Source organism: Diplotaxodon limnothrissa, linkage group LG7 (genome assembly GCF_057381915.1).
Source record: "Diplotaxodon limnothrissa isolate DT_005_m linkage group LG7, D_limnothrissa_male_GT1.1, whole genome shotgun sequence".
Lineage (NCBI taxonomy): Eukaryota > Metazoa > Chordata > Actinopteri > Cichliformes > Cichlidae > Diplotaxodon > Diplotaxodon limnothrissa.
Genome location: NC_140602.1, coordinates 63518396 through 63535258, shown reverse-complemented (window position 1 = coordinate 63535258; position 16863 = coordinate 63518396). Strand labels below are relative to the sequence as shown.

Below are 16863 nucleotides of genomic sequence, written 5' to 3'. Positions count from 1 at the left end.
GACTCAGGATCAGGAGTAGTCTAATAACTTATTTCCCATAATACTGAAATTATAATATAAAGTACTTTGTATTTGAGTGGACATGCTGATGTTTTTAAATGGGTTTCTATTAAACCCAGAGATGGTTGGGTGGGGTATTACACATCAAGACTCTTCTGCATTGGCTGAACTTTTCTAACCTGGTGGTGCATCCATATTTTATATAATGTACAGTTAATAAGCACATTACAGTCTCCTACACATCTGTCTGCAGTTGTCTTGCATTGTGAATAATCTAGGCATTTATGAGTAGGAAGAGTAACGTGCAACCTAAAAAGATATCAATCCTAAAAAGTCAAAGGGAACCTATTTTGTTTCAGTGCTGTTATAGTGTTCGATGTTCACACAACTGATTTTATTTATTTAAACATGGCCAGAGGCTCACATGAGCTCTGGTTTTGGCTCTGCATGATGTCAGTGAGAGTGGGTCTTCATAATGTGGTCATCTGGCGCACACAGACGTGAGTACAGAACCACCTTCTACCTGGCCTAGCTGTAGAAAAATAAAAGTAAAGCTGGAAATGAGCAAAATAGGCTCTCTTTAAGGGTTGCCTGGTAAACAAGATAATGCCAAAATGCTTTTTAAATCCATGTATTTAAAGGGGGCATAACTTTTTATGTTGTTATTTTTTTTAAGAATATTTGGTATTTCTACAAACTCACACAAAGAAAAATAAAACCATCTTCATGACATTCACAATGAATGATCAGCGTTGGTCTGCAGCATCAAAACAGGTGAAGCAGTTCCACTGTTTGGCAAAAAGATATACCTGAATGAGCCAACAGAGCCACAAGCAGAGCATGCTGTTCATGCAGTCCTCGTAGTTTGTTGTATGTAACAAATGTTACAATTAGTTTAATCAAATACCAAGTGGCCACTACTATAGAGGGGTAGTCATAAATTGACTTTAAGACCAACTTGAATCCAGTAAGACAAAATCACTTGTGGGTTACCAGGTGTAGGGCTGCTCAATTAATCGAATTTTAATCACGATTACGATCTGGGCTTTCAACGATCATTAAAAATGACTGAGCCGATTATTAGCCCCTCCCTCATTTATCCGCGACACCTTAAAGGCCGGTCCGTGAAAATATTGTCGGGCATAAACCGGTCCGTGGCGCAAAAAAGGGTGGAGACCGCTGATTAAGAGGACCCGAGGGAAGCTCGGAAAGCTAAGCAGAAGTTATTTGGAGAGTGACTGCCGTTGGTTGAAAAGAGTTTAAAAAAAAAAAAAAAACTTCAGTGGTGTTGCACACTATTTTATATTATTTTTTTAAAGTCATTGTTAACCCTTTAAAGCCGGTCAGAGCAGTAAGCTCCGTTTTGCGTAACTATTTTTAAATCCCTGTAGAACCTGAACCATGTAAGCTAGCGCAATAATTTGTTTTGCATATGAAACCGGAGGAGTTGTACTTACATCTGATGCCATCAGCTTGTCCTCGGTCACGGTTTCGTTCCACATATAGCTTTGCAAAAACTGCATAAAAAGCGCTTGCAGGAACAAAAGCATAATATTCCAGAAACACGCTTTGCCGTTCCTATCAGCTGTTCGTAACACTTCCCACAGTGAAATGATGCACCTGCTGTTTTCTTTGCAAATTTGCATCATAGGATTGTTTTTTGTTTTTCCTGCAGTATATAAAAATTGCTGTATCTCCAAAATAAAACTATGAAGACACTCAAAATAAATTTCCTGTGGTGGGAAACTATTTTTTGCAACTTTATTGTATTTAAAGTTTTGAGGGATAAACCTCTTAAATTTCTCCAAGTAGAAATATATGTAAACAAAACAAAAGCGATTTTCAATTTTTTTTGTAGTTTATTGCACTTTTTTGCAATTTATGTAATTACTATGCACTTAATGCATACATATTATTAAAATATGGGCTATAACAGTTGTATTGATGTATAGCAACTTGAAATGCTCCCACAAATGGCACTACAGCATGTAAAAAAAATAAATAAAAATAATATAAGCTCTGGTGGACTTGGTTCTATAGTAGGTCTTAAAGGGTTAAATAAATATCGTCAAATAATCGTGATCTCAATTTCAGTGAAAATAATCGTGATTATCATTTTTGCCATAATCGAGCAGCCCTAACCAGGTGTATATTTCATGTTGCCTTTTTGCATTTCAGTGCAAGATAGTTTCTGTTTTATATACAACAGGACTGTTGCAATATCAGATTTCTATTTCATGATTGCTGTGGTAACAAAAAAGTTGCAATATCTATCATAATAATAACAGTAATGGTAATAATAATTACAGCAATAATACTATCAGTCAGATTCATCTGGAACTTTGTTTTATGTATGCATTTAAAGTCAAAATAAATATACATCGAGCTGATGAGACTTTTACTGAAACTGTACAAAAACAATAAAAAGCCATCATATCAGAGCTCTACACTCTTTTTGCAACATGTTCATCAGAGATTTTACATTATAAGGAAGATATATGGAACGAAAGTTTGGAATACTGAAATCTCCACACAAGATTAAAAATCAGCTTGTATATATTACCATAAATCATTAACATGTAACTCTAATTTATGACAGATGAACACTGTTTCAGTGTGTTTGGCTGTGTAAAAAGATGAAAACAATATGGGAAAAGGGTCAAAGAAATCCCAACAGAATCAACGCTTTGTTTCTCACCAACAGAATATAGTTATAATAAAAACATATATGTTGGTAAACATCAGTCTTTTCAATCCAAAAAGCTATTGTCGTTATTTAAAAAAATCACAGATCAAATGTTACCTGCAGGATAAGACAAGTGATGGCGAACCTTCCAGTGCGAGGAATAATATAAACATTAAAGGAAGAAGGCTCAGTCAGAGTACTTCTTTAAACCAAGCGTCTTTGGCTATAAGTCCTCAACTGAGGATTTAATTTTATGCAAATTGTTTTGGATTTAGAGGAACGCTGTGTTGTTTGGCTTTTTGTGTCTGTTGTTCATCAGTTACTTTTTCTGTTTATATGGATCTTTTGACAACTATTTACTACAACTATGATATTGTCATATGTGCAACAATGACACAGTATTTTAGTTTTAATTTCATGGTTAAATGGCAACATCCTCACTGTGTAAGAAACATTGATGCTTACCATATTACGGATGTTATTTTATGGACTGTCATGTCAGAGGTTTTGAAAATGCTTTAGAGAATATTTCCTGAATTAAAATTGTTCTACATCCCATATTTGTAACATACTAGCTTTATTATGTGGTGATGATACAGTTTTCTTTATAACATAGCCCTTTTCAGGAACAGCGTAACATAGTGATTTGCAGTATAACAAGGCCATAGGTACAAATAAAACAATTCTTTTGTGTAAAATTCTTTTGTGTCCGTCTTCTTATTTTACCATGTGTCTGTTATTGCAGACACATGAACTAACTGGCATGCAGTCTGTTTCTGTTTCTGTTGCTCTTTCTCCATACTTTAAACTTTTTCAGCTCAACCAACATCTGGACCCCCTTCGGTTCACTTACCAGCAGTGCTCTGGAGTTAAGGAAACCATCATCTACCTGCTCAATCATGTCTACCTCCATCTAGACCAGCTGGCAAGCACTGTGAGGGTTGTGTTTTTTTACTTTTCCAGTGCATTCAGTACCATCAGGCCTGAAAGCGATGGAGGTACATGCCTCTCACATGTCCTGGATTGTTGATTACCTGACAGGAAAATCACAACATGTGCGCTTTCAGCATTGTGTGTCTCACAAGGTGATCAGCAACATTGGGCGACCACAAGGGACTGTCCTCTCCCCTTTATTATTCTCCCTCTACACCGAGGACTACAGTCGCTGAACAGAGCCCTTCAATCTTCAGAAGTTTTCTGATGACTCTACAGTGGTTGGATGCATTGGTGACGGTGATGAGACAGAGTACTGGACTGTGGTTTACTGCTTTGTTACATGGTGCGAGCAGAATCATCTGCAGCGTGACAAAGACCAAGGAATCTATTGTGGACATTCGGAGGACCAGGAAACCTGTCACCCTGTTTCAATCCAGGTGGTCGATTTGGGCATTGTGGAGGACTATAACTACCTTGGAGTACACACTGATAATAACCTGGACTGAATTTAAAAAACCCTGGACACTGCAGGAAAGGCCAGAGTCCTCTCTATTTTGTGAAGCAGCTGAGGTCTTTTAACATCTGTCAGACAATGTTCAGGATTTTCTATGAGTCTGTTGTGGCCAGAGCCATCCTGCATGCTGTTGCATGCTGGGGAAGCCGGTTGAGGGTCGCAGATGCCAACAGATTCAATAAACTGACCTGCAAGGCCAGTAATGTTATGGGGACGGAGCTGGACTTCCTTACGGTGGTATCGGGGAGGTGAACGCTGTCCAAGATAAGGACAATGCTGGACAATACCTCCCAACCAATTCCTGATGTGCTGGCCAGTCACAGGAGCATGCTCAGTGAGAGACTAAGATTAGTGCACCACTGGATGACATAGGAACCTATTTTGACAAATTGCTGCCCCTCCCTGAGCCTGGTTCTGCCAGAGGTTGGTTCCAGTTTAAATTGAGTTTTCCTTTCCCACTGTTGCCAAAGTGCTTGTCTGAGGGTCATTTGATTGTTTGGGTTTCTCTGTATTATTGTAGGGTCTCCTTACAGTATTAAGTGGCTTTAGGTAACTGTTGTTTGTGATCTGGTGATATATAAAAGGAAGTGAATTGAACTGAAATTGAAATCCATCAAACAAATTTAGATCCTGAAGATGTTTCTTTGCCATTTAAACTTTCATAACGACATGCACTAAAGTCAGGGTTCATGGATGCTTTTTCATCATTTGTTGCTTCATTGCCAACTTTCTTTTGGCACAAGACGAATGTCCCTTTTATCCAGCTGCTTTAGCAGCTTGTGTCTGGTGCTCATCCTGAGGACACCCACTGAGTAATACCCTGTCCATTTGGATTCAGGCTTAAGTTAGTCACTGATCTCGTCGTCTTATCCAAAAAGAGTAATAGGCGTCGTAAACCAGGCTGGTTATTATTTATACTATTACACTGACCCACTGTTTCTAAGGTCCCGTAAAATGAATTTTAATAATTTGATTTCTTTTAAAATAATGCAAATAATGTTCAAAGAAAAAGTTTAAGTTACTCCCAGACTGTGTACAAAGGTTTTTTTCAGTGCAGGAGAGTAAATAATGTAATTTCACTGTATAAAAAGCAAAGAGACTAAATAAAAATATATATTTCTGCTGGGGTTATATATTTTGAGGGTTACGTGTGAGAATATTGTAGCTCATCTCTTTGTTGATGAGGTCTAAACATTTATTTTTCATATACAGTTATATACTTTGTCAATGAAAGACTGGTGTGCAGTTAAACTTTCGTACTACAAATTATCTAAAGTTTAATGGTAAACTGATCTTATTGGTAGACTGTTTGATGGTGCAGGGTAAGGGGCACTACGTCATTAGTTTCAGGTCTTCAGATGAGCTACGCACAGCCCTGTTGGCTGGAGGAAGTATTTCCGTGCTTTTGGGTACAGGTTTCGGCGCGTTTGCAGCCGTCTGATGCGGCGAAATAGTACAAACGGGGTATTTCAGTGGTCCTGTCCACCGATGTGACAGCCTGCCGGAGCTCCGAGTAGAGGCGGGAATGGAGCGGAGCGAGGCGGACGAGAATGAGAGCAGTTCATCCCAACAAAACACGATGTGGAAACAGCTTCAAGCCAAAGCCAAGCCGCTGCTCAGCCCCAAGCTGGGCGCCAGAGAGCCAGAAGACAAGAAGGAGCGAGGCATGTGGATGTTCAAGAAGATGAAGCGGAAGGAAAATGTCGTCCTGGACCGGGTAATCTCCTCCTCGCAGCCCGACCTGCTCTTCTCCTCTCCGGATGATGTGGACATTAAGGAGGCACAGCTCTGCGGCAAAGCAGTCGGCCGGGACAAGCTGCAGTTTTCGATCAAGCACAAGTCCACCAGCCCAAACAAACCCACGGTGTCTCAGCTGGTGCAGTCCCACCACAAGAGCTCCTCTCTGGGGTCTGCGTGCCTGGAGAGGCTGGCCGAGCCTCCGGACGGCGATGGCGGGGGCGACGCAGCAACAGCTGCCGCAGCGGAGAAGACACATCTGGAGAGCAGTGAGGATCAGCTGGTGAGCTCCTGCCTCGATAATTTGGGTTTTCAAATGAATATATGTCTGAGAGAGCCAGTTCTGTAACTATTAGATTAGCCCTCATTCATACTGGCAGGTTAACTATCACAAGTTTTGAGTGTGTGAGCGGAAACAAGCAAGTACATGACAAGATTTGTAACGCGATAAGTGTCAAATGGCATATGCGTCAAAATCTGATAGGTTAACAGATAATGACAAAATAAAAAACTGTTCCGTGATCTCCATTTTACATCACATTACTGTGTTTTAAGTAGTTAAGAGTAGTCATTGTATAAAGTATTTAATTATTGTGTGGTATTCTTATCAGAGAGAGCCCTACCCAGCCAACGTGTGTATATGGGCCCCACCTGGTTTTTGCTTGGGCTGGATGGGTACCATGTGGGCATGGGCTCAAACTGGGCTTTTTGTATGGGGCCTACTTGGGTTTTTCACATTAAACCCATATGGGCAATCCCAAGTGGGCACTTTTAGTAGGTCCTAGCTGGGTCAAACATGGGAAACACTTAACTTGGTCCAAAATGGGAAACACACGTAGGACCCACTTGGGTTTTCCACCTGGGATAGACATGGGCAAACACAGTAATTTAAGGATAGGCTGTTGTTGTGTGCCCCAGGTTGGGCAAAGTGAGGTAATCAATATATTTTTTAGCACTGATGACACAGGTGGGGCCCACCTAATCAAACTATATGGTTGTGGATGTGGATGGTTATAACCATCAGAGTACGAAGAAGCACCAAGCAATCACAGGGTACAAGAACTCCCCTTTAACAGGAAGAGATCTCAGGAGATTTAGTTGGTTGAGGGTGAGGGAAAAGACAGGAACAAAGATGAGTGTAGCAATCAATGTTGGTCAAGTTACTTGAAAAAAGTAATCAGTAACTAATTACTGATTACTTCCCCCAAAAGCAATCCCTGTCATGAACCGAAGTTCCGAGCGCAGGCAGGACCCAGTAGCAGAACACACACACTAGGGTAGGAGCGAATAAAGAAAGTAATTTTTATTGCAACTAAAGGTGTCCCGTGAGGGTAGCCTGAAAAACAACGTATGGAACCAGAAGAAACCGAGGGACCGCGCAGGGAACGCCGAGAGCGGGGCTGTGAGAGGCTGTAAAACAAAAAGAGAGACAGATTACTGGGGTGCGGAAAAAAGGCAGCATATGAGGGAAGGTGGAGTGTGCGTCTCACGGTGATAGCCGGGCCGAGTGAACCAGAGGGGGGGTGGAGCTCCAAAAGGGGTCAAGACGGCAAAGCTGATGGTGAACCAAATCTCAGGCGGACAGGTGGACAGGCAGGTGGCTCGTAAACAAAAACACGCCGAGTTGTGATCGCTGAGAGGCGACTACGGACTGGCGTGGAGCAGCAGGTAGGGCAGGATTAAATAGTCCACCTGATGATCGCCTGGGATGGGATGCAGGTGTGGGGTTAGCAGCCACGCTCGTGGGCGTGGACATCCCAGCAGCACCCCGGACGCCGGGCCGCGGACCATGACAATCCCGTTACTTTACTGATTACTTATTGTCAAAAGTAATTAATTACTTAGATTTACAACCTGAATAGGTGATAAAGCGATAGATCTTTCAGCCCAATTCTACTTTTTCTGCATAATCCATCATACAAAATGTAATCAAATGGAAAAGTCTCTTTTTAAAACTTGTTTTATTAGTTTTAATCTTTTAAAAAAATTAATTATATGCAACATTCTCTGACTGGGAGAAATTTGTTTAACATTTAAACCTATTTTCTGCACATTCCAGCACATAAAATAAAATATTTTTTTGTGTTTACACTCACTCTTTAAAATAGATGCAAGTAAAACACGGGCTACTGATGCATAAATAACTTTAAAAAAAAAAAGACTCATGATGCAACATTTAGTTAGAATAAAGTGGGACCTCCTTTGTGCTTTTATTAAATAGTTAGACCTGTAAATATACATTGTCCAGAGACAGTTAAATAGAATAGAATTAGCTTATATTAGTCTCCGCTTGTGGAAGTTAGCATTATTCGTCTTCTGTTGTGCATTTTTGTTGTGCAGATTTAAAAAATAAAATTATTTACATTGTAATAAATAAGTTAAAATATTTGAAAATAATATTAAATAATAGCCATAACCCATAAACTGTGATAATACTCCCAATAAGGGGCTCTGTTTTCATGTAGACTTCTTGTATTTTGAAGGCCTATGAGAGAAATAGATTTCTAGGTCACTTGACAAATACCCACCCATCAGCACGCCATAAGTGAGTGGCATCACTTTAGACTGAATTTACAAAAGTAATATCACATCTCTCATTTAGATCTCTCTCAAATCCTTGCTGGGATCCAGACAACTTTGGCTTCTCTGGGAAAATGATCCCTGTCTTCCCTCCTCTATGAGCTCTATAAACACACGGAAATGATGTTGAGTTTCATTTTGGTCCCTAATAAAGTGAAAAATATAAATAAAGCAGAACATCTTTAGGACTGACCTGCTTCTCATATTTCTGTCACCTTTTTGCTTCTCATACCTGATTTCAAAAACCAAGATGGCAAATCAGTCAGCTAATTGGAGATAAAGTATCTGAAATTCAGGAGCGGGGCCACGCCTCCAAACACACTCCTTCCGGTTCTCATCTGTATATGTTCCCCCAGTTCTACAAGCTGTTTGTTCTCGTTTACGTGCCCCACCGTCCCTCCCTCCCCGTTTTACTTCTTTAACTTCTTCACTTCTCTAGCCGGACAGGGCCCACCCAGTCCCCTTTGAGGCCTTCCCTAAACCGCAGCTCAATTCATGTCCAAGTCATTCACCTTTATCTACTAAAACGCTATCAAACCTCAAATGAGGACGTGGGCCTAGCAAGTGAAATGCTTTAAATTGGGACGTCACTGTGGTCACATCACACTTTTAAATGAACTGACACTATCACACTAACATCTGCTAAGAACGCTGCTGTTATTTTTGAGAAAACATTTCATTTTGAATTTCACATTTCAAAGCTCACCCAGTTTGTTTCTTTCATGTCAGAAGCATTGCAAAATTTCTGTCTATAATTGTTCTGGTAATGTGTGTCTGCTGTAATGAATATAAGGGCATGTGTTTGACTCTGTGTTTTTATGTTTGAATGTGTGATTCAACAGTGAAGCACTTTGTAACTGTGTATTTTTAAAAAGTGCTATACAAATAATATTATTGCTATTGTTGTATGTGATGACTTGGGAGTGAGAATGGATTGGCTAGAGAGAGGTGCGCCTGGCGGCCTGGTAGCTAGTCAATAGTAACATGTCTAAGTGGACTAAATCAGTAACTCAATGAACCCCAATAAACACATTTGTGTGTCCTCCAAAGTCACACACAAATCATTTTAACATTTGTAAATCTTAGTTTACCATTTGGATCATATTACCCTGCCTACTGTGGTCTGTGTGGTTCCTTGTGCAAGATAGACTCCAAAGTCTCATTTACTTATCCATGTATGTTGAAATTAATATAGTCATTGCAGATAAGAAAAGATTATTGGTAAATCAGATGCTAATGGTTTTCCTTCCCTTTATATATACACTGTTCCACGGACAGATGCTCATTGGTCAAAGGTCAGAGCATGCACAGTTAATCCTTGTGAGCCAAAAGCTCAGGTTTCAAACTGTATTTTTTCTAATCTCATGATTAGTGGATGAATATCACACACACAAGCTCTACCACCTTCTGTTTGCAAGGGGGAGAAATTTTTCTCACGAGAAAGGTGTTCTTAAAGGGCAAGGAGCTAAAACAGGAGGGTTCCTTACTAGGAACTCAGAAATTCTTACTTCAAATGAAACTCACTATTAGTACAAGATTAATAATTAATAAAGCGCTGGATGGACCGAATCAAGGATGATATGAAGGCTGTGAATGTTACACCAGAAGACGCCCTCGATAGGAAGAAGTGGAGGAAGGCATGCAAGATAGCGGACCCTGCGTCGGGTGATATAAACCGCTAGGAAGAAGAAGAAGAGTACAAGATTAATAATTGCTTATTTTAAAATCTGAATTATGCAAATCTCCATTACTACAGTGCAAGAATTAAAAAAAGGGGGCTTGGTTAGATTTTGTGGAGCTGTGTGGGTGTATGTGTGTGTGGTGCTGCTCTCTCGAGGACCCTGCTGCCACTCCTTTTCTCCACCTGGGGTCACTCAACAAAAAGCCCTCCGACATTATAAAGGCGAGATGAGGTCCACGTGCGAGGGTTGTTGCTGGGTGTCTGTCCTGCTCCGTTCACACAGAGTTTTGTTTTTGGAGCACTGTGGATTCCTTTTGTGGATACATGTGAATAGTGTGATCCTGTGGGCAACAGAAGTGCCACTTACTGAGTTTGAGCTGTTTGAGCAACAACACTTGCATTAAGGTGCTTTATGTTGTTGTAAGGTACAAAGAGCAGCCGACTAAGGGAAACCAATCCCCTCAGTAAATGTACCAGCTTCTCAGAACAAGACTAGCTTATGTTGACTCTCCTGTGTGTGCAAGTCAACTGAAGCATGAGAGGACAAGAGTGAAACCGGACTGGCTCTCTATCAGCTAATGTGATACTCATTCTTGTCACACTGTTAGCAGAGGGACTTCAGGGTATTTGTTCAGTTGCTACTGTGCTACGATATATGTATCATTTATATCTGCCCTGGCTCAAGCTAAAAAAAGATCATAATGTCACTTTAGATTAAGGTTGGTCGATTTGATTAAAGGGTGAATACTGCAGGATATCTCTCTCACTGAGGAATTGTTTCTAGTTGAAAACCTTTCATTAATAACAAGTATGATTAGCATTGAATCATACTTTATTAATCTTATCTGTTATTAACCTCTGTCTCTGTTCCACAGCATGTTTTTTTTTCCTGTCTTCCTTCTCTCACTCCAGCTGGTTGTGGCAGATGGCCCCGCCCCTCCGAGAGCCTGGTTCTGTCAGAGGTTTCTTCCTGTTAAAAGGGAGTTTTTCCTTCCTACTGTTGCCAAAGTGCTTGCTCATAGGGGGTCATATGATTGTTGGGTTTCTCTCTGTATGTTTTATTGTAGGGTAATCTTACAATATAAAGCGTCTTAAGGCGACTGTTGTTGTGATTTCACGCTGTATAAATAAAATTGAATTGAATTAAATAAGACATAACAGCATCTGTTAGCAGAGTTCATAAATGTAGGATATATTTAACCTGTTGCAGCTGTGTGTTTGCAGGCTACAGACTGGTATTTTGTCAGTATTCGGTTCAAAGTATTCAACGTGCATGTTTTTACATGAGCATGTCTCCACCATGATTTCAGGGTAAATGCTGGTGCTTTCACTAAAGTTTTAAGGCTTAATTTTTGGCCTTGTCTTTTTAAATCCAGCACTATTGGAATTGACATTCAATATTATTACCAGCCTATTTGTGTAGTTTTATCTCTGAATAATGTTTGAGTGCTTGGCTGTGAGACTTTTTAGTCTTACGTATATTAGTTTAGAGCTGTGCTTTGTGGCCTTAATTTGGTCTGTGACCTTAAGACACCTCTTGTGGTGTTTTCCCTTAGTGTACCTCTTAGTACAGCCATCAGTCAGGCTTATCCACCAGGGAAGGATTACAGGCAAGCCAACCAGGATGATTCTTCACCTTGCTCCCTCCCACTCATGCACTGCTGCTTCTTTCATTCAGCCTCCTCACCTCCTCTACTGCACCTGCTCCTTTTCAGCTGCCACACTTTTCATGGGAGAAACATTTTTGGTTTTTGAAGTTTGTGCATCTGCCAGGGTAGAATTGCTTCAGAAGTATCCTCAGAGTCCCGGCCTTTGGAGCTTCTCTGTCAGAGTTGCCCTCCCCTCACTCCACCTTTTACCTCCTTGCCTGTATAATCTTCCCGTGACTGCTCGACCCTGGATCGCTTTCTTTGTGAGGCCTCAGTGGCAGAATCCCGTCTAGCGATCCTGGGGTTACTCCGCTGTGCCTCTAGGGATGACTTTTTCCCCCTCATCTCCTCATGTGGACGGCTGCTGTCGGTGAGCTGTTTGAATATGTGCTTCAGTATGTGCGCCATTGTGGATTCTAGTGATGGGATTTCCGGCTCTTTTTAGAGATCCGGCTCGTTCGGTTCGGCTCACTAAAAAGAGCCGGCTCTTTCGGCTCCGAACCAGCTCTTCGGGTTGTTTTTTTGCTTTAATTAATTTATTATTAACAATAATATAAAATTATGCACAAAAGGAATTACTAACGTAAAAAAAAAGTTGGTTTTATTTATATATGTGCGGTGGCCCCTAGAGACAAAACACGTACAAACTCCAAAACACATTTCTAGCATGAACTGAACTTCCAAAGCAGAGCTACTAGATCACTTAAATTACACAATTGAAAGCATGTGTGTATTGTTTGTGTATTTATACACATGCACTCATATATATTCAAATAATTTAAAAAAAAGTTCATTTACCTGTTACTACCACACACCAAATCCGGTCGTTGGTACTTGCTGGCTTGTGTAGCCACTAGGTAACAAAAGCTCAACACTGCGCCCAGCATCCTGGAGCACTTCTGTTGTCTTTTGTACGTGTTTTGAGTTTTTATGTGCTTCAGAGTTCGTACGTGATTTGAAGTTTGTATGTGCTTTGTCTGTAGGGGCCACCGTAAATATACTTTTATTTATTCACTCCACATAAAATTTAATAAATAAATCATATAATACAAAAATCAACTATTCACATTTCAACTTTTAACTATTTAATTTTTCAGCTTTTTCCTTTTACAAATTTAAAGTGAAACAACACAAAACACTGCAAACCACAACACAATTAAACATAAATTAAAATATGAAAACAAAAAGAAGATGCACATTCTCTGTCAAAAGGGCCTGCATGAATAAACTTTCAGAATCCTTTATCATCCGCAACTAAAAATAGTTGTGGATGATTACTATTCCTTTCTAATGTGACGTTGTTGTCCCTGGCTCTTTCTCTCTCTCTCCCTCTGGCTCTGTTCCTGTGCTACTGAGTGTAACTACCGCCCCTCCCCCCTCTTCCCAGCGTAAAGCACAAGGCTCCGTGCAGAGTGAAGCGGAAAAAAGTGCGAGAGAGAGGCTGAGAGAAAGAAAGCAAAAACCCACGTGACGACTCGCGATAAGGAGCCGGCTCGGGTCGTTCACATCAAAGACCCGGCTCTAAGAGCCATTTCGTTCACGAACGACCCATCACTAGTGGATTCCAGCATTAATACCATCACTTGTTTTTATCCACCTTTCTTTCAGCTCTGTGATTGTGTTTTTTTCTGTGTTTTTGTGGGAATATTAATATTAGTAATAATTCTGACTAGCATTCATTATGTCAATTATTGACTATTTGGGGCAATTGACTTTGAAAAATGAAACAAATAAGGAGAAAGAAACTGGTTCTGAATAATATGATGAGATGAGCTGTGACTCAGGCAGAGACCCAGGCAGTTAGTATTAAGTAATTGTTGGAGAAGCTCGATAGGAACGATACCAGCCACCTGACCAGTGTTACAGACCACTCACCTAAAGAGAGCTCCCTGACAGCTGCAGTCGCTTAAAGCAGACATGAAGGGACTAGAAATACAACCAAACATTTGTCCTGGTCTCATACTCCCCAGATCCCAGTCAGGGCCAAGGATAAACACTGAGGCAACACAGGACAATCCCAGAAGTCCGGCGTCTATGCCCTGGTGTGAGAGATGCTTGATGATGGTTTTAATCTTGTGGGTAACTGGTTTACGCTCCACTAGATATGTCATTTCTCAAAAACAGGAGATAGTAATAATAGTAAGAATTCTGGCTAGCATTCTTAAACTTGAGATTAGCTGCACATTTTCTTGCGTTTAGATTTGCTTGACTGTGTTCCTGGGCATTCAGGTTATTGCAGCATTTATACTGCTGCAAATAGCACAACATTTGGTGGTTCTGCTACCCAGGAAGCAGCCTCATAATTCACAAATCTGCTGTGTGTGTTAGGGGTTACTGAGCGTACGTGAGAAACTGCGTTTGTATGCATTTCTGTGCACACACTCACAGGTGCAACCATTTACTTGGTCACTTTAACCACACAGCGTTGACAACCACGCGATGATGTTAGAGCTCACATATTGAACGTGGCTATAACTTTACTGAATATGAAAGAGTACAACTCACACATTTTCACACGTTTCCTCAGTCCAGCTACTTTGTAGGCGCTGTGAAAAAAAAGTGTAAAGTGAACTCCTTTAGCTCATCTGTGTTCTCTTTGTTGAATCGGGTTTGTTCTCAGCCTTTTAGTTACTGTATTGATCACACAGTCTGTATAAGCAGGGATATTTATGTTATCGGGGACATTAGGTTAAGCCAACATGTTATGGAGGGCTCTGCTGTGGACATGAAGGAGATATAGTGCTGAAGATATTTCCTACCTTGAGTTTTCTGTTGTTTTATTGGATTCATTTTCAGCTTCATGTGACGGTACCTGTAAGCACCATTTAAAAGGTGTCCTATAAACTTACAGTACACACAAAGATTAGATTATTAGCAGTGCCGGGGCATTACAAAGAAGTGTTATACTGTAATTCCATTATATTTTTCTGTAACTCTATGATGTGAAACGTTATTATTAGTAAAAAAAATTCATTAATCACATTACAGTTATTAAACAGTTGAACAGTAATAAGTTGTTCAATTATTTATATAATCCGCAGAGAGAGAAAAAAATTAAATTAGCCTTTTGACAAACAAAACTGCGCAACAATGAAACTGTTATGGGGAAACAAAATTAGGAGGGCACCCTAGGGTAGACCCAGAACTTATTGGCTTTAACCCTATAACGCCCTTCGTTTCATATTTGATACATGAGTTTCAGAGACCTCTATCTCCTCAACATGATCAATACTTGTCATCATTTCAAAATGTTATGGACAAAACTCTTTCTTTTTTTAATCTAAAATTACCATTGTTGCTAACAAAAACTTGCCAAAAACCAATCCATCCATCCATCCATCCATTCGCTTCCGCTTATCCTTTTCAGGGTCGCCGGGGGTGCTGGAGCCTAGACCAGCTGTCATAGGGCGAGAGGCGGGGTACACCCTGGACAGGTCCCCAGTCTGTCGCAGGGCTAACAAACAGAGACAGACAACCATTCGCGTTCACATTCACTCCTATGGACAATTTAGACTAATCAATTAACCTATCCCCACAAACTGCATGTCTTTGGACACTATGATCGGACATGTCTTTGCCGATCATACACAACATGATATAGCAAAAAAAAATGTGGATTTTGTTTTAAGGGTTAATAAACATCTTAGCTCCAAAATAAATCTGAATTTTCTGGCTATTTTTTGATGGGTTGAGTTTTAAAGGGTTAAAATGACCTGGGGGCCTCCAGGGAGAAATTGGAAAATGTTGCTGTATTTTCCCATTTTCTTCGCATAAGTGCAAGAAGGTGAATGGGTGCATTGACGACGCCTCACAGGTTTATTAGTAGGATGATATTGCTGATCATAGATGTTTGCCCGACAGACTGTATTAACATTCATAACAGTTGATAAATAAAAATGAAAAAGTAAAGAAACAATGTTAAAGAGTGTTTCTTTGACGTTGCATAGTTTGTCCACCAAAGGGCACTCTGCACTTTCCCTGTTGCCAATATGTTTGTAATGCTACAAACACAACAACCAGCTGAGCACAATTGGGTAAACAGAGCGTAAACAAGGACATAACTGCACACATCAAATGGTAGGGAACTTTGTTTATGGTTTTTGTGTCTGAAAGAAAAAAATTTAGATTTTTAAATGATCAGATATTTGTATTAATGTCAAAATATTGCCTATAGTGGTTGGGTTCTATATGGCAGTCGTTACCATATAACTTTACTGATGACAATCCAGAGTTTTGTCGAACAAACCTTCTTTTTTACACATTACAGATCAAACTCTTGTCTGCTTGACAATCAGTAACTGAAAGACTTTCAGATTCATTCAGAGTGAAAATGATGACGGATGTGGTCAGAACCAAAGTGTTATTAAGAACAAAGACAAGCAGTGCTGTTATTGTTATCTATGCGATGTTAATTCATTCTAATAGAAATATTACACGAGGTTCCTCCTAAGGTAGTTAGTTTAAATTTGGGGTGAAATCTCCTAAAACCAAGAAGTAGCCATTCTACTACTTTCAGTTAAAGTGAGTATACTCATGTCATCAGAGATGCATTACTACAGACCTTCATACTTGATTATAAAATTAAAATTAATTAGTGAGCTTATAAGTGTATAACAGTAGTGATATAGTAATATAATAGCAATTGTCATGATAGGCTTACTTTACACTAACATCTGCATTACTTTAGATAAAATACTGTATTACAAAAATATGATATCTGTCTGTAGATGTGATGTAGAGGTGAGTGTTTAAACATGGACGTCCAGTCCTAAAATAGGCATGTATCGGTGTAGCTGGGGGTGTTCCCAGCTTGGCGCTTTGCTTCCTGATTTAGTACCACAGGACATTTAAGCCTTTCTTAAGCTGCTTGTTAATTCTGGCAGAACGTGTTAGTCATATAATGTAAACATCCTGATTCAGCCTCGGACTGGGTTTGTGCACTTTTTGGCCTCCATACTCATCTGTTTCGTCTTTCATACCGGCCAAAGTGATAGGCTGCAGGGTGTGCAAAGACGTTTTAATGCTGGGTCACAATGAAGCAGTAAAACCTGTGAGCTGTTGCAATGAAAGCCAAAGTAAC

At 40.1% G+C, this 16863-nt stretch overlaps 1 protein-coding gene across 3 annotated transcripts in view; it reads left to right on the top strand.

The window, feature by feature from the left end:
* The first annotated feature begins 5661 nt into the window (after positions 1 to 5661).
* The window catches only part of mctp1b (multiple C2 domains, transmembrane 1b), a 36744-nt gene continuing 25542 nt past the window's right edge, over positions 5662 to 16863 (top strand). For all 3 annotated transcript variants that reach the window (XM_085358668.1, XM_085358669.1, XM_085358667.1), the window contains exon 1: positions 5662 to 6156. In XM_085358668.1, coding sequence (XP_085214794.1) covers positions 5662 to 6156 — 495 coding nt within the window. The remainder of the gene's footprint in view (positions 6157 to 16863) is intronic.